This window comes from Odocoileus virginianus, chromosome 23 (genome assembly GCF_023699985.2).
Source record: "Odocoileus virginianus isolate 20LAN1187 ecotype Illinois chromosome 23, Ovbor_1.2, whole genome shotgun sequence".
NCBI classification, from domain to species: domain Eukaryota; kingdom Metazoa; phylum Chordata; class Mammalia; order Artiodactyla; family Cervidae; genus Odocoileus; species Odocoileus virginianus.
In genome coordinates this window covers 17,957,523-17,976,482 of record NC_069696.1, presented here as the reverse complement: position 1 = coordinate 17,976,482, position 18,960 = coordinate 17,957,523, and the positions used below count along the sequence as shown (strand labels likewise).

Genomic DNA, 18,960 nt, shown 5'->3' with positions numbered 1-18,960 from the left:
GAATAATGAGATAAAGGGCCTTGTTTCAGTTTGGAATCTTGGAATAGAAAAAAACCCCATTAGTATTCCACTGGGCTTAAATCCTGAAAACCATCTTCTGCTCTTGCAGCTGGTTTCCATTAATAGAAAACTTTGCATAGACTTGACTATACAAATGTCTTCCCTGTTGTTAGTGTTTCACTGCCCCCACCCTCGCTAAATCCATGTTAGTGTTGGAATTTTTAGCATCTGGAGTGCAGTGCTGTTGAGACAGAGGTTGTGAGTTTACTTTTCAGACAGGCCATGAGCATCACTGGGGTACAGATCACACACCATTCCCATCCAGTTCACGAATTGCGAATTGTTGATCCACCCTGGACTCTCCATGAGTGTATATGTGTTACTACTCTTAGAAAAACAGTTGTGGCCCGTGTGTCCCAGAGGACTGTCTGCACATAAGGCAGGAGCACATAGTTTACATCAGAGAAGAGAACGTGATTTTTTATTTCCTAGGGATTTAAAAAATTCTGTATTTAATCTTATCTTTCTTAGCTTATTATGACCGTTTAGATTGTAAATAAAACATTGGTTTCTTTCTAGGAATTTTTCAAGTCTTATCTATGTTAGGTCACTTTATTTAGAGAAATTTATTAGAAATCACAAGAAGTCGAGGAGAGATTTGGGTAGAGAAATGGGAATTTATGGAGGTTCTGAATGACAGTGTTTAAGAATAAAAATGCATACATACCCTATAACAATATAGAATATTCTACAGGATTTATTTTCTTATTTTGTAGGAAATGCAGTAGGTCTAAAAATTAGGGTTAATTCTGGCCTCTTGAGCTGTGTATATGTATTAATATATGTGATGTCATTTGCTTTCTCACTTCCTTTTTCTTTCTTGACTTGCACCGTCATCCTTAAACTTTCCTTTCAGATCTGCTTCTCTTCTTCCAGGTTTCAGTCAGTTCAGTTTAGTCGCTCAGTCGTGTCAGACTCTCTGTGACCCCATGGACTGCAGCGCGCCAGGCCTCCCTGTCCATCATCATCTCCCGGAGTTTACTCAGACTCATGTCTGTCGAGTCGGTGATGCCGTCCAACCATCTCATCCTCTGTCGTCCCCTTCTCCTCCTGCTCTCCATCTTTCCCAGCATCAGGGTCTTTTCCAGTGAGTCAGCTCTTCACATCACGTGCCCAAAGTATTGGAGTTTCAGCTTCAGCATCAGTTCTTCCAATGAATATTCAGGACTGGTTTCTTTAGGATGGACTGTTTGGACCTCCTTGCAGTCCAAGGGACTCTTAAGAGTCTTCTCCAACCCCACAGTTCAAAAGCATCAATTCTTTGGCACTCAGCTTTCTTCCAGGTTTATTGGAACACAACTGCTATTTGTTCTTTGTTCTCTTTTTGACAGATTGTTTAGGGTTGGTGATATATCTGCTTCTACCAAATCCTACACACAAAGACCTCCCCTTGTTTTTTCCCCTGGAGATTCTGATGAAATTTCCCAAATTGAGCATTCAGTGCATTTGTAATTTGAATTATAATTACGGTATACAAGTTTTTTTTTTTTAACAGATTCATCTGGGAAATAGAGCTAATACTGTATTCTAAAACTGCTGATATATGACAAACTAAGGAAAGAGCACAGCTTTCCATCTAAATCAGTCTTGCATAAGTGAGGAAGAAAAACTGGTAGGTTCCTACTCTGAGACAAGTAGTGATTATAGGAGCAGCTGTGACCCCAGCTTTTCTTCTTGCCTTACTTGATAGTAGGTCGACTAAAACTTTTGGGAAGATACATAATTTAAAAAATGCTCTCTTTTCTTAGATTACTTGCTGGCTAGCAAGTAATCAACTTATCCTTAGTGCTCATCTGACCTAGTCTAGGTCACATGCTCCTTGCTAGTCCCCTTCTCTTTAGAAAGCTTCCCCGCTGCTTTTGTCATGCCCAAGAATGAAAGGTGCTTTTTCCTGGTACTATAAGAAAATATTAAATTACAGTTGTAGTGGCCCTGTTCTCTTCTGGAAGACTTCAAGTTTACCTGGGTTATATGTTTCCAGTACATTTGGGAATTAAAAGTAGGGGTTTGGTAAATGGTCACGTAGCACTGTAAGGCATAGTAAGCTCTTGTGTTTTGAGTGGATCTTAAGCGAAGAGCTCAAAGTGTTCATTCAGTTATGCTCTCTGCTCCCTCAGTGGAGATTACTTAGATCAGGTTCTCACTCACTTCTTTTGATAAGTGGTGATGTAACCAGTTGCTGGATATGGTGGGGAGCTAGGTCTGAGGATTGGGGGAAACCAGAGAAAATTAATAGTGAGCTTTGGGTTTCAGACTTCATTTTTGTTGTCCAGAGTTGCAAGAAAAAATAAATAGGTTTACCTGAGATTTATAACCAACTTCCCCAGAGAGCAATGCTGTATAGTGAAGTGCTAATGATTTTTTTTTTTTTTTGTAAAGATGATCATCATATTGACTGGTGCTTTAATATAAGAATGTTTCTGTGAGTGTGTCTGATTTTCATATTTGTGAACTGATAGGGACCACTTAACTGTAGGTACTTGTTTATGTTTCTTCATTATGCTGAAATCATTTCATCACCTTTTACACACAAGCTTCTAGTTTACTTGTCTGCACTGGAGTCCCCTCTACCCTCCATTCAGGTGTTAAAGTAATAAATACTAAAATACTTTCTGATAATAATACTAAAGCATTAGCCAGAAAGGTTGTTTCTTTTTTCTGGTAGGTGACATTAAACAAGCCTTTATTTCTGTTTTATAAGGCCTTACAGTAGGCAGAAGCACATTGTGTCTTAACAATATTCTCATGTTTTTTGATCCACTTTCACTGCCAAAAGCGTTAAGCATTTGTAGCACTACTGGCCTGCAGTATTGCTTACCAATAGTGAAGACATGTCATAGATAATTTATAAGTTTAAAATATTTATATAAAGCTAAGAATATACTGTTAGCTTGTATTTTCTTGAGGATGATTTTTACATACCAGTTTAACTTGACATTATTAATGTGATTTCAATCACTGGTTTTATTGAAAATAGTAATACTATCATAGAGATTTTAGTATTAAAATCTCTGAGATTTTCTCATGATTTATTTTCTTAGTATATACTTGTTATTTGTTTTTTTTCCCCTTTTTATTTCAGAGCTTATGCTGACAAATGCATCAAGAGCTAGTGGAGATAAAGATTTTCTGATCTTTGTCAAAGACATATAGACTTTTTTTCAAATCTCTTTTATTGTAAATTTCCCTATTTTAGAGAATACAGCGTCCATAGATAGTTTCTCCAAAATCTAGGTATGCCTGGCACAGTTCTGTTGGGAAAGAGAAACAGAAATTATTAGAATTTTGAGTACCAAGGAATTTTTGAATAAAGAGGGTATTATTGTGTAGGATGTGTACTGAAAACTTGGCCTTTGTTGAATGTTCTGTTTCATAGTCTAAGCCTGACATTGCAGGGCTACATTTTCCTCTCATGACAACTTCCTCTGTTTAATCAGTACTCTTATAAAGAAATCTGTTTCCCAAGTATTGAGATTTCTTTTTAAAGTAATTTCTTTGTCTGGCATCTTTAGCCTGAGTATTGTGAAAGTCTGTTGAAAACACACAAGGACCCATTTATGATGGTTTTCCTTATTGTTTGTTTCTAAGATTAATTCCTCCTTAAGAAATTATAATAATGTAATCATTATTGGGGTAATCATCTCATCTGTTGAGGTAAAGCACTCCTCAGTATATGACAAGTACCAACAAGTTCTTCCTTTTAAATCTTTGCCAGTTTATAGCACTTTCCCGTAAAATTGATTTTACTTTTAGTTTTAGAGAAAGGTTCAAGATAATGAACTTAAATAATCTGAATCTTTGCCCATTCCTACTACTTTACCACAGTACATATGTATGTGAATATATATATTTTTCCCCCATGTATTCTTGACATGTTATAACAGAAAAATACTGATAAATTCCAGTTAGATTCCTCAGCTCAACAGAACACCTGGATTTGGGGCCTGTATTCATTGAGTTGTAAACATGATGCTCTCCCATTATATTTCTTATTTCTGTTTGGGATGTATCTTAACAATTATATACATCTTTAAGCTCCTGTATGAAAGTTATCTGTTTCATACCTATATGAAAGTTGATGTACAGTTCTAACATTTTTAAACTTGTTACTATAGTCTGCAGTAGGCAAAGTAGTACATCATCCAGTTATAAGCTCTGTCATCTCATTATCCACTCTACTTTGGCTCTAAAAGGATTATTGCACGTATTTATGACGAGAGAAACTTGCTTGATGATAGGTGTAATCATACTTTTCCTGAACTGCTACAACAAACCCGTGAGCCTCACCAGGCAAGATGCATTTACCTCACTTTGGAGTTAGAATAATTTTCTCTCTGTAAATTAGGATAATCTGATACACATTGGTACTTAGAAAGCATTTTAGTGACCAAGTTTGAACTTGCACTTGTATCATTTTTTAAATATTATCATATTATACGTTTCCATCTCATGTTTTAGTATTAAGCCATTTAATATGTGGGGAGCTGTTTTTAGTTACAGTCTGATTATTTTAGAAGTACCTGTTTTGTTCCTTTGGTTTTTCTACCCCCGAAGTAGGAGTGCTAACTTTCCGTGTCCTACTTTCTTGAGAAGAGAAGTCAACTTCTTTACAATTTATAACAGTTTTTAGTTCTTATGGAGGTAATCTCTAAATCTTTATTGAATCATTTTGTGATATTGGACCTAGTTCTCATGATTTTGCCATTTAACTGGGTGACTGTAGATAATTCACATAATTGCTGTTCTTTGTATTTTGACCATTGAGATCATTTGAACCTGATGATCTTGACGTTCCTTTCAGCTTTAACGTTTTCTGATGCTTTTTATACTAATTGCATATCATAGGGTGTCATGGGGTGCATATCATGGGAGAATTGCTAAGAAGGAATGTATATCACAGGTGACATGACTGTGTTTTTTTTTTTCCTTTAAATTTTTCCTTATATACTGTGCCTGTAATTCCTCTTACCTAAAGAAAACTTGGCATATTGGAGGTTCAGTATTTTTGTAACTCAGTTTTACTGATATTAACTTCTGGTAAGCTATTCATTTAGATTTTGCATTGACCTCTATGCAGACTACTTCATTATTAACATATGTGATGGGTTTAAATAAATGTTGAAAGCTGTTGTTTGAAGCTTGCCAAACATGTAGATGTTAATGGAGTTCATGTAAAACATTTTTCAGGCGGTTATTTCCCTGTAGCTTGGGAGCTATTATATACTTTTAAAGGGTTCACAGAGATTTTATTTTTATTGTTATTAGATTTGGAAAGAGTAAACAGTCATATAAATGGCAAGGACCACAATTTTGGGACTTCTTGGGAGGGAATTTGCAAAACATTGAATGGTGTTAACAATGACAAGTATTTTCACCTTATCACCAGCTATTTAAGGATTCTGTGTAATAGTCATTCCTAAAGTTACCCATAATGAGCAAAGGATTCACCTTCAGTCTTTTTTCCCCCCACTTTAAATGTAGTTTTCAGTTTTAAAATGTTAAGAATGTTATAATGCAGGCCCTGTTAATTTTTTGGTTGAACTCTTGAGTTCCCAACTCTTCATTCATTGTACTGTGATTGTTTTTGATAGATATGATCTAAAATAATAATCTCAGGGAAGGAGTTAGAATCCCTTTTATTGTGCTGAGATTTTCAGTAGACTAGTGTTTTGTCATTTCATTTATTATTTTGAGCTTCTGAAATCTGCCAGGCTTGTAGTTAGTAAGTAGGATTGAAATTAGAGGCTTTGCTGTTAATCTAGTCCTTGTTCACAGTTATTTAGTTTTGTTGTTCATTCATTTTTGATTTTGGATTGATTTATGACTTGGCTTTTATGTCTGGTTGAGATTTATAATACTATTTTTGTGTTAGTTACAGTGTTATTCTTAAAATATGGCGATGAAAACCCCAAACTCTTCTGGGTCACAGTGGATTTCATCAGTCTGCAGATAGTAAGGAAACGGTATTTCATGTGTTTTCAGAGTATCATTATCTTTGGGGAAAAAAAGCCATTTTCAGACAGTTTAGATATTATTATCAAATGGTTTCTGGATAGTTCCCTGTACTCAAGCAAACATGTATTTTTTCTAACCCAGGTTTTGTTTCTTAAAATGGAGCAGTGCTTGGTGCTTTCTGATTAGCTTTTTTTATTTGCCAAAGGTCATAGAACTTTCTACTTAGAAAGAAAACAATGGAATTCAAGTTTCCTGTACAGTACTTTTTGTGTTGAGTTCTGCTGCCTCTTTCTTTTTGAAGTAATTTCAGACTTCAACAAAAAATTGGCAAGAGTAGTAAAACTTTCACCCAGATTTGTTTTATGTACTCAGAATAGTGATCACCAGGAAATGAACACTTATGCCATTTCCATTATTCCTATTATATTAATTGGAATTCTCTCATAAGGAAGAGATGTCCCCTTTCCTATTTATTCAATTATTCATGTATATTTGTACATACATATTTTTATATATATGAACCCATGGATGTTCATTTTATTCCACAGGTTACCTTGCATTGTCACCATTATATTGTTGCAAAGATTATCCCAGAATTGACAATAGGAGTACCATCAACGTGATTCCATATTCTTTTCACATGTGTCCTTTTTTTTTTTTAAATTGTGGTGAAAAACACATAACATAAAAGCTACCACCTTAACCATTTTAAAACATACAGTGGTGCTAATTATATGTGCATTATTGTTCAAGATCTCACAAACTTTTTTATCTTGCAAAACTGAATCTCCATTCCTATTGAACAACTGCTGGCAAACACCATTTTACTTTCTGTTTCTCAGGATTTGATTACTTTAGATAGATAACTCATCTAAGTGGAATTATGCGGTATTACCTTTTTGTGACTGGCTGTATCTCATGTAGCATAATGTCCTCAAGGTTCATCCATGTTTGTGTCATGTGATAGGATTCCCATCTTTTTTTAAGCCAAATAATATTCCATTTTATGCATATACTACATTTTCTCTAACCATTCATCTTTTGATGGGCATTTAAGTTGGTTCCACCTCTGGGCTATTGTGAATAACCGTACTGCAATGAATATGAGGTGCGAATATCTCTTTGGGATCCCATTTTCCAATCTGTACCAGAAGTAGGATTGCTGGATCATACAGGAATTTAATTTTACTTTTGTAAGGAGTCCCCATCATTTTAAAAACACTTTTTGGAACAACAGTATAGTCCAGCTTTCTCTTTTATTTCCCATGCCAAGGAGCCATGGTTCTTTTTAATGAAGAATAGTATTTAAAACCAGAATCCGGACATGAGGCATGCTCATTGGTACTGGAGTAATTTGCCTTAATTACTAAGATGTTAGAGTCAATTTTCCATGCTAAGACTCCAAATAGAGTGTACGTAAGTTGTTCTTGAGCGAGAGGAAAGGGGTCAGTTTTCCCTTGTTAATGTGCTGATGGTTCTCCCAGTAGTGTTATTAAAGGTTCTAGGACAGTGGGGTTCTCAGCGGTGTCTCATGAAGCAGTTGAGTAAATTGACTAAGGTGGGGTTGGTTTTCATTGTAACAATACCTTCAGTTGAACATCTGTTCTCAATTTTATAGTTTTGCTGAGTAATTCTTGTTTTAGAATGCTTTGGTCACAATAGCAATTTGTAGCTCTTGTCTGTAAAAAGAGCATAGTAACTGCAAATGTTTGGTATTCTAAACATGACTCCTTGTAAAAATACTATAAAACTACCTAGTGCAAGTGTGACACTTTCTTTTTCCGTATTGAAAATCACTTGTATTTACTCAGACATGAAATGTCTTGAAGTAGGTTAAAGTCTTTAAATGCAGCACTGAATTTGCTCTTACTGCTCTCTTAAACAGATGTAGAGTATCCCTCTGTTTCCCCTACTGGGTGCAAAGTGTTCTCTTCACTTCTCACTCCAGTGAGATTCTGCATGACTGAAATGTTATTGCCATCAATATATACTGTCTTCTGTTTTCAAAAAGGCCATTTCTGTGAAATTATACTTTATACCCTATAGAGTATATGAATCAGTCCCAATGATACCTATTTGTCATATATATGTATAATTATATATTAATTATATGTTAATATATGCAACATCTAATTGTTTATATATGTAATATATAAACTAATAATTCACTGCTTGTTTTGAATATTGGCTGGACTTTTATAAAAGGAATGGTTTGTTTGAATTTTCTTTTGGAACTTGATAGTATTCTCAGTTCATTTCATGATGGGTGCCTGATTGTCCTGTTGTCATCTATTTCTTGAACATGTCTAGTCAAGAGAAGTTGCATAGCAGCAAGTTTGGTAGCAGACTGGCTGCATTCCAAGATGGTAATCCTGTGTTGACATTTAATGAGCTGACGAAACTGCTCAAAAACGGATGTCATGTCTACAGAAGGTTTGCCATTACCTCCTATCTGTGAAGATAATGTTCTGGTTAACCCACATCTGTTTCTTGTTGTAGTCCGTGTTCTAAGTGTGGTTTGTAATATTTGGGAATGCCTCAGAATGTTAAATCCGTACCACAATGCGGTTGAAGCAGCTGAAACCACTGGAGACTCTGGTTCAGATTTGGAGGTAGATTTTAGGAGTGACAGAAGCCTAATTTCAGTTTAATTAAACCACTCTGAGGTAATATGATGAAGCACAACCTCAAGAGTTGCCAGAAGATTTAATTAGTGTTGGCTCAACTTTTAAAGCATAAGGGTAATCTTTTGGAATCGGCTAAAATGGTGCATTTGTTCTGGGTTCACAGTGTACAAGCAGTCTTTTACCAGGATTTGGGTTGTTATTTTAAACATAAAGAGGCTTAAAATGGTATTTACAAACCTAGTAACCTGTCCAAAACTGTTACTCCTTGGGTATGAGAATGTAACAGTAATTTTCTTTGAGACAGAGCAACATGTTCTTGTGTTACTGTGTTGCTTTTGCCTAGAAGAGAGATTGTGTGGTTGATAAATGTTTAGGGTACAAGCCAGTTTGCTAAGAAGTGTCAACTCTGCAAAAGTAATGGAAGGAAACAGATTTCACAAAGTAATCCTTAGACTCAGTGTAAGGGGAAATACATAGTTCTTTAGCTGTGAGGTCCCACAGCCACGTTTTGTTTAAACTTTTGATCTTAATCTCTTCAGACTATTCTTGTAAATTGCTTTCTACATCATATGAATAACAAAAATGATAGCATTTATTAATAACTATTATTATCATTATTCACATGCCCTTGGACTATTATCTTACCTCCATTTTTTCTTTTTTTTTTTTTTTACTTATGGAAAATTTCAGGCACATAGTAAAGTGGAGTAAAAATACTCAGGAACCACCCAGCTTCTCCTGGTGAGAGAGCTCTAGGCTCTCCCCATCTCCTTGGTGATGGCAGATATAAATGTAATGGCAGGTTCAGTTCAGTTCAGTCGCTCAGTTGTGTCCGACTCTTTGCGACCCCATGAACTGCAGCACGCCAGGCCTCTCTGTCCTCACCAACTCCCAGAGTCCACACAAACCCATGTCCATGGAGTTGGTGATGCCATCCAACCATCTCATCCTCTGCTGTCCCCTTCTCCTCCTGCCTTCAGTCTTTCCCAGCATCAGGGTCTTTTCCAATGAGTCAGCTCGTCACATCAGGTGGCCAAAGTATTGGAGTTTCAGCTTCAACATCAGTCCTTCCAATGAACACCCAGGACTGATCTCCTTTAGGATGGACTGGTTGGATCTCCTTGCAGTCCAAGGGACTCTCAAGTCATCTCCAACACCACAGTTCAAAAGCATCAATTCTTCAGCACTCAGCTTTCTTTGTAGTCCAACTCTCACATCTATACATGACCACTGGAAAAACCATAGCGTTGACTGGACTCACGTTTGTTGACAAAGTGTTGTCTCTGCTCTTTAATATGTTGTCTAGGTTGGTCATAACTTTCCTTCCAAGGAGTAAACATCTTTTAATTTCACGGCTGCAATCACCATCTGCAGTAATCTGATTAATATAAATGTGGTTTTAATACTTCTATTTTGAGATAACCAAAAAGAAATGAAATCAGGCCTTTGTCCTTATTCTTAACAAATCTCGGCTGGTACTTTGAAATGTAAACTTGCAAATGTGATAAAGGATGAAACAAGTAGAGTTTTGTTCATTCTTTTCATGAGAAGCCACTTTTTGAAGTAATTTTAACCTGTATTAGAATTTAGTTTAGCTGGAGAGGGAAAAAAGCTCAAATGGAAAACATTTGTTTGTGGTTCTACTGAGCCTGTGAGTCTAGGGCAGCCTCGAAGGTGGCAGGCAGGTTTGAGAGGGGATGGAGGTCCAATGTAAAACAGGATTAAATTAACTTTGTTGTGGGCTGTATAGTCACCACCATTAAATTCTAATCCTGCACAGTCCACTGTGGTAGTCAGTGGCCACATATGTCCGCAGAGCACCTACAGTGCAGTTACTCTGAATTGAGATGCTTAAAGGTTAAATGCATACTGAGAAGACTGTAAATCTTAGTATTAAAATCTCAGCAATACAGTTCTAAAGATTACATTTTGAAGTAAAAATATTTTGGATATATTTGAATAAATTAAGTATATCTATTTTTAAACTTAAAAAACATCTGGCTTCTAGAAAATTTTAAATTACACAGGACTCACATTTGTGACTTGTGTTATACTTTGTTCGGACAGCACTATTTTAGACTCAACTCTGTTGTAAGAAGCTGCAGCAGTCAAGAATGGGAAGATAGTTAAGGGGACAGGTGTTCTTAAAAAGTTACATTGAAAGTGTCTTTAGCATATCTTAGTTACATAGTTGAATTTGAAATAGAGATGCTATATCTAGCTTTAAGTGTGTACTGTATTTACTCCACTATCCCCTTGCCCCCCCCCCGCCACCCCCCCCCCCCCAAAAAAAAAAGACTTTTAGTTTTGCCTTTCAAGTGAGAGAAGAAGGAATAGCTAAGGTACTAATTAGCCAAGGTACTAATATTCCAGTGTGCAAAACTGTATAGAATCCTTAGCTGTGGCTTTTAGGGAACTGTATTTGAGTCCTTGGACTCTGCTGTTCTAAAGATTATCATTTGTTGTTGTTTTGCCAGATGTTGCTAAAAGTTACCTTACCATTTAAGCATGTCCTTTGCATGTTTTTTTCTTTTTTCTGAGACCCTTGCTTGCACTTAGAGCAGCATTAACACTGATCTAAGCCCCGGTTTTGTCAGGGGATCAGTGTAAAGGTCAGCAAAGCACTCCTAACCTGCAGTCCTTATGTGCAGTTCTGAAATTTAAAAAGCTCTCTAAACCGAAAATTGTTTTTGTTAATTCAGTTGGTAACGACCCTGACTTGAAGCAGTGTAAGACTAATTGTAGTCTCTGTTTATGCCCCTTTGTGGGAATATGTGTATGTCTTTCAGCAAAAATATTGTCATGCTTGGCAATGAAGTGTTGCCCCGGACCCAGATAGAGGTGATATGCAGTATGCATTGTGTTAACCTTTCTATATTTCAAGAAAAAACAGGGCTAATTAACCCCAACGCTTTCAGAAAAGGGATATTTTTGAACCTCTATTATTCTGTGGTTTCCTAGGTGGCAGAGTGGTAAAGAATCTGCCTGCCAATACAGGAGACTTGGATTTGATCCCTGGGTGGGGACGAGCCCCTGGAGAAGGAAACGACCACCCACTCCAGTTTTGTTGCCTGGGAAATCCCATGGACGGGGGGAGCCTGGTGGGCCATGGAATCGCAAAGAGTCAGACCCGCACACACAGACACATTATCATCCCATGAGAATTGAAAATATTTTATTAACTGTAATACTTAATTTTGGGGGAGGGGGCTGTGCTGGGTCTTTGTTGCTGCTCAGGCTTTTCTCCTGTTGTGATGAGCGTGGCCCACTCTCCAGGTGCGGTGCGCAGGCCTCTCATTGTGGTGCCTTCTCTGTGGAACATGGGCTCTAGGGCGCACCGGCTTCAGTAATTGGGGCGCATGGGCTCTAGAGCACAGGCTCCAGAGTTGTGGTGCATGGGCTTCGCGGCTCTGTGGCATGTGGGGTTCTGGACCAGGGATTGAACCCTTGTCTCCTGCATTGGCAAGCAAATTCTTTACTATTGAGCCACTAGGAATGCCCTATTAACCATAATCCTGCATTTGAGATAGCTCTCTTCAGCACAGTCAGGACACAGTGATAGAGGTACATGAGGTCTTCCTGAACACAGCTGTTATGTCACTCTCCTTAAAGTGGCTTTCATAAGTGTCTTGTTTTCTATAGTTTTTCTTACCTGGAATTTCATATCTGGCTATCAGGTAATATCTACCTGAAGCTGGCTCTTTGAGTCCCTCTTGTATTCTTTTTACCTCAAAGCGCTTCTTTTAGTCAGACAAGACATTCTGGACTGTGTCTTAACGTGTGTTCCTTTTTTTATTCTGAAAAATCATTTTCTTTGTTTCTTTGTCAAAATTCTTCTAATTCTTGAAGGTGGATTTGAACTGCTACTTCTTGCTCAAGTTTTTTCTGTTTTTAGCTGTAGACCAGAGAAGGGTGTATGTGTGTGGTTTTAATATAAATGTAGATTACCTCCTCAATTGGATTGTAACCCTTAGCTAGAAGGGGCCCTCTTGTAAACTTCTCAGCATTCATGATGTTTTTCATGTGATTTGCTTTTAGTAAGTATGGTCATTGATTCTGGGGATTGAAGTGAGGGTCTGATAGAACAGCAAAAGTATATTCCAATTAAATTGTCCAACTGTTTGCTCCTTTGTGCTTACTGTTTTAGTTAATATGCATCTAAGTTGCATAAGCAAACAGTAAAAATGGGTGTTAGAAATGAGAATAAGGCTGCAGCCTTGCAGTTTCCTACTAGTTGCCAGGATACAGAAAGGTCTCTGTTGCTTTTATTCTGTTTAAAAAAGTGTGTGATGGTTTGGTTTTTTATTTCCGCATATCCTTTTATATTTATTTATTAATTTTTATTTTGAAGTGCTATATTTTGCTAAATTAAATGTAGTCATTTAAGTTTAGTTATTTACTTAGGGACTAAAGCATTTTACTAAAAACAACAAAGGGGGAAAACAGCATTTAGTAAACATCTACTACACATCTGATACTGTGCTAATAAGTAAACATTCTTTATTCATTAAATAATTTGGCATGATATGTTCTCCTGTTTTTTGTGTGAGAAATTGCATAGAGTTTATATTTAAAATCCAAATCTGTTGAATTCTGCCAGAGTATTGTTAGATAATCATAAGAGATGTTCTGTTTTGTTGCATTTGGCTGAGTCATGAGGCGTGCGGGGGATCTTAGTTCCCCAACCAAGTATTGAACCTGTGCCCCCTGAAGTGGAAGCAGAGTCCTAACCTCTGGATCACCAGTGAATTTCCCCATAAGAGGTTTTTAGAGAGCAAAAGAATGAAGAGTAAATACTAAAGAGAAAATGCTGGGTTTTGTGAACCAGGAGAATCTTTTGGAATTGTTTCTTTGTTATATTTCTCACTGTGATTTTCAGTTTTATTCTTTGCCTGTTATCTGAATTCATATTTAATCAGCTATCTTATGTTTAATTTGTTAATTTATCAAAATAAACCATCAGGAGTGTTGCAGGACACATAACTGAAAAAGGAGAGTTGGTTAATATTGTAGTATTTTTGAAGTAGAAATTTAGGTTTTATTTTTAAAAACAAGTTCAGTATTGGGCAACTGGTGTATGCATTTAGATCAGCAAGTAAATTTTAACATGAAGGTCAGTATTTGAGCATAGTAATCAGCAAAATTAGTGTTAATTTATTAAAAGTAAAATAGCTGATGCAAGATAATACTGAATCTAGGAATAAAGTAAAATCAAACATGTCTTAATGTACTGTACACTTATAAGAAACTATTACTTTAGGGTTCTATAGTATAGACTATTCAGCAGTCTGTGTTAGATGCTATCTAATAGGATGATGAACTCCTGCCCCTAATGGAGGAGATAGGTTTCCTGTTCCGTATATGACATTTTGGGTGAGGTAACAGTACATTTTCTGGGAGATGCCTTTGGAAATACTGCAGCAGAGACTAATGAGACCTTAGACCAGAGCTTGCCATATTTGTGATTTTTCTGCAGAAGGTAATAGTAAAGGCATAAGACTTGATAGGCTTGTTAAATGATGTTTTACAAAGAACAACTCAGGAAATCTTGGAAAATACCCAGCCAGGTTTGAAAAAGGAAAGAGGAACCAGTGAAATGAAGAGATAGAAAACAGTCTTTGTATAGAAAAAGAAGTAGCATCAGATCCCTGCCATGAAAACACAGTGTAGGGTTTCAGTGAGTCAAAAGAGGCAAACGTTAAGATGAGAAAAACAAGGAAGTAGTCATTGATCGTTTTCTGTAGCTACTTTGAGTCACAGGTTGTCAGTTGGTTGTAGGAAGTGAAGGGACTGAGTGGTGTTAGGTGGAGGCAGCAGTTACAGATCACTGTCAAAGAATAAAAATGGAATCTTTCGGCTTTTAAATGTCTTTCTAAGATGGTGGAAACTGTTGTGTTAAAGGCAAAAAAGAAGGACTTTATAGAGAGGGAGAAATTGGAGCTACTGGTAAGGAAGGAAATAGTATTGGGAGGAAATTCTTGTAAGGAGAGTAGAGGAAGATACCAGAGTCAAGAGATAATCTCCATATTATGATGAAAGCAAAAAGACCAAGTTTTAAAATAAGTTTCTCCTACCTACAATGAAGATTATTCTAAATTATGTTTTTTAGTATCTTAATAGGGCTTCCCTGGTGGCTCAGCGGTGAGGAATCCGCCTGCCATTGCAGGAGACACTGTTCGATCCCTGGGTTGGGAAGATCCCCTGGAGAAGGAAATGGCAGTCCACTCCAGTATTCTTGCCTGGATAATCCCATGGACAGAGGAACTTGGCGGGGTCGCAAAGAGTCAGACATAACCTAGTGACTAAACAACAAAAAATATGCTAATATACTCTATTAAAATCTATAAAATTTCACATATACTTCTTTTAAATACACATGCATAAGCCTTCCTTCAAAATGCTAGTCTTTTTTAAAATTAGATCCTATATAGGAAAGATTTTCACCCTGATCAGAGTTTCCAGGCAGTAAGTAGTAAAATGGGGCCAGAAATTCTTTCTTGGAGCTCTGGTTATAGGAGGGAATCAGGAATACGTTCATTCTCCAAAAGTAGACGGTAGTGTGCATTTTTATATGAATTTAAAATTTGAGCAAGGATAATATTTATTCATGCACATGGCCAAACTAGGGTCTGAGGATGAGAACTATACATTTTCATTTCCATTTTTAAGAAGGTTTCTTGAGTGTCTTAGGAAACTGCTTTCCTTTTAAAAATTGTTTTAAAAATATTCATTGAGTTCTTCATCAGACTCTTAATCGTAGCTATGAACGATGTAATAGGAAGTAGATGAATTAGGTTCCTGGTTTTCTTGAGATGACTTTCTAGTTAGATAAGTAAACAGATTATCAGCCTGTGTTCTCTCTTCAGTAAAGTGACCACTTAGTCATTTTACTTTTATTAAACACCAAAATAACTTCAAGATAAACCATAGACATAATGAAATATATCTAGGATTGGTCTGTTGCAGGAAAATATGAATATAAAAAAATCTAAACTCATGTCTCAAATTAAGGAGAAGTTATTAACCTTAAAAAGTGTTTAATATTAAGGGTTGGAATAGTAGTTGATTATTTTGAACTGTTTTTTTACTTTTAGAAACATTCTGTTTAAAGACAGATTTATTCAGTTGGATTAATAGAAGTCCTGTTGTATCAGATACGAACATTTAACTAACAATCTCTCTTCCATCAGATATAAATCAATATTTGCAGTTGAAGATATAAGGATATAGCACGATTTTGCTCAGTTTTTAAATATTTTATTTCAAAGAGTTGGCTGTTTTGGAAAGGTCAGCAAGTATTTTAAAATTTTTAGAGAGGAGAGAGAAAGATAGTATTTGCTTGTCATTCCATCTAGGTGTCATAGTATTGATTTACATGGAATATAGTTTACGGATAAAAAATTAGTACTTGCCTAAGATTATACCTGATACTTCTTTTTAGGTGAGTGGGTGGCAGATGTTTATATGTACAGGTTTTTAGCCACATTTCTGAAGGCTGATTTGCCTGGCACCTAGACTACTTTTTAAAGAAAAATATTTATTTATTTATTTGTTTGGCTGCACTGAGTCTTAGTTGTTTCTAATGGGATTTTTAGTTGAAGCATGTGGAATTTAGTTCCCTGACCAGGGATTGAATCCAGGTCACCTTATTTGGGAGATCATAATCTTAGCCAGAGGACTACCAGGGAGATCCCCCAGGCCACTTTATTTATTTTTATTTCATTTTTATTTTATTTTATTTTTTTCCCCCCAGGCCACTTTAAATGGTAGAAATGTTCTCATTTGGGAACTTGAAAGTTGGTGCTTTGGAAGACTTCCTGTCTTTTAGAACCGAAGATTAGTATGTGTTTCTGTGGTGTCAGAGACAGGTTAGATGCCTTTGCCACTTCTAGAGAAATTGCTTCTGTTGTAATGGCAGTGTCAGGGTGAATTTAATCATGTTACTGTAGATACAGCCTAGTTACTCGAACCTTAGTTGTGGAGAGAGTATCTAGAGTGTCAGCCACCTGACAGTTTTGTGATTAGAACCTTAGAGGACTGAGAGATTATTGATAATCCTGTTACGTGTAGTTTAAAAAAAATCTTCCAACAGTGAAATAAAAAACATACTAAGCAGAAGGAGTCCTAAAAAAGACATCAATTCTATTTACAAGCTGTGACCTTATTTGAATCTGTTTCCTCAGATATTAAAAAAGCAAAACTTTCAGGATAAAATAAAATGTGTCATAAAACAAAATATATACTGGCATGATGTGTGCAAAGGTACACTAATTTGAAGACAGATGGACAAGCAAACTTAAGGTGATAATATTGTACTTTTAATTTTTATTTGGTCATTTAATATAGGAGATGCATACTAAATCTAATGTCAGAATTTTTAGAAGGAAGGTTAATAAGAGAATGGAGAAATAGAAGTTAAATATAAGCCTATATTGAGTCTTTGAAATCATTCTTATTAAATCAGCATATTTTCATTTTGTGAAAGCATTGTAATAGAAATAACTAAGATCTCTTGGATTTTGATGAAAGCATGGTTGGTTTTTGTCGTTTTTTACATATATATGAAGAATAAGTACACATCTTTTCCTCTTCCTTCTCTTTAAACTTAAACTTGAAGGTTATGAATACCGATGGAACTGGGAGACGAGTGCTCGTGGAAGACAAAATCCCCCACATATTTGGGTTTACCTTGTTGGGTGACTATGTCTACTGGACTGACTGGCAGAGGCGGAGCATCGAAAGAGTGCACAAACGCAGTGCAGAGCGGGAGGTCATCATAGATCAGCTCCCTGACCTCATGGGCCTGAAGGCCACAAATGTTCATCGAGTCATTGGTAGGTAATTCCACAGCGCTCTTAGAGGATGAACCAGGAATGAGAAAAGATACAGTTAGCAGCTTATAAAGTCAGCAGTGTCAATTGTTGATGTTTTGACAGGATGTAAAAATCGTCTGTTAAGCCTTCTGTAATGAGAAATGGACCTTTTTTTTTTTTTCCTCTTTTAAGGAGATTATTTAATTTGTTGAAACTCACAAAGTTAATATATTCTTTGTGGTACAAGTACATTTTATGTTTTTCTTAAAAATTTGTTGCCTTTTACTTCATAGCCCATGGTGTTTCATAGTGGCTAAGTCAAGGAAGACAGTGAACAGTTTTTAGACAATTACCTTCTTTCCAAGGGTGTATCAGTCAACTTTCTTCCACTTCCCACCGTCAAACCCAGATAAACGTCCCAGGAAAAAATACTCCAAATCACTTTCTTCTGGTTCCTGAAACCTCCAGACCAGTTTTCAGCGTATCGCCAAGTTCAGTGATACTTGTGGATGACCCAGTGCTGGGTACCATTTAGGCATCCATGAATAATTTTTGAATCAAGAAGTTTCTTTAAAGGTGTTTACCCAGGGACAAATGAGAACTCAAGTCATTGGATCGATTGGCAGGGATGGACCTTTAAATGTTGGTTCAATACTGGCTGCATAGTTTGAATTGAAGGGCTAAACTTAACACCCACACACTCTGTCAGAAAAAGAACTTCTGTTGTATGAATAATGCAGTTTGCTTAAAGCTTCCTTTGGGTACACAGGAAAGTAATTTTGTCATATGCTTATTCCCAGTTGATCAGCATGAGAGTTTTGACCTGCTCTGTTTTCAGTTCAGTCACTCAGTCGTGTCCGACTCTCTGTGACCCCATGAACTGCAGCACGCCAGGCCTCCCTGTCCATCACCAACTACTGGAGTTTACTCAAACTCATGTCTATTGAGTCGGTGATGCCATCCAACCATCTCATCTTCTGTCGTCCCCTTCTCCTCCCGCCTTCAATCTTTCCCAGCATCAGGTCTTTTCCAATGAGTCAGCTCGTCACATCAGGTGGCCAAAGTATTGGAGTTTCAGCTTCAACATCAGTCCTTCCAATGAACAGCCAGGACTGAATGAACACTTCTTTAGGTTGGACTGGGTGGATCTCCTTGCAGTCCAAGGGACTCTCAAGAGTCATCTCCAACACCACAGTTCAAAAGCATCAACTCTTCGGCACTCAGCTTTCTTTATAGTCCAGCTCTCACATCCATACATGACCACTGGAAAAACCATAGTATTGACTGGACAGACCTTTGTTGACAAAGTGTTGTCTCAGCTTTTTAATATGCTGTTTAGGTTGGTCATAACTTTCCTTCCAAGGAGTAAGCATCTTTTAATTTCAAGGCTGCAGTCACCATCTGCAGTGATTTTGGAGCCCAGAAAAATAAAGTCAGCCATTCTTTCTACTGTTTCCCCTTCTATTTGCCCTGAAGTGATGGGACCGGATGCCATAATCTTAGTT

The 18,960-nt window shown here is 36.7% G+C and overlaps 1 protein-coding gene across 3 annotated transcripts in view; it reads left to right on the top strand.

Moving 5' to 3' along the window:
* LRP6 (LDL receptor related protein 6) overlaps positions 1-18,960 on the top strand; it is a 170,099-nt gene that overhangs the window by 99,454 nt on the left and 51,685 nt on the right. For all 3 annotated transcript variants that reach the window (XM_070453635.1, XM_020882707.2, XM_020882706.2), the window contains one exon: positions 17,260-17,476. In XM_070453635.1, the coding sequence (XP_070309736.1) occupies positions 17,260-17,476 (217 nt within the window). The remainder of the gene's footprint in view (positions 1-17,259; positions 17,477-18,960) is intronic.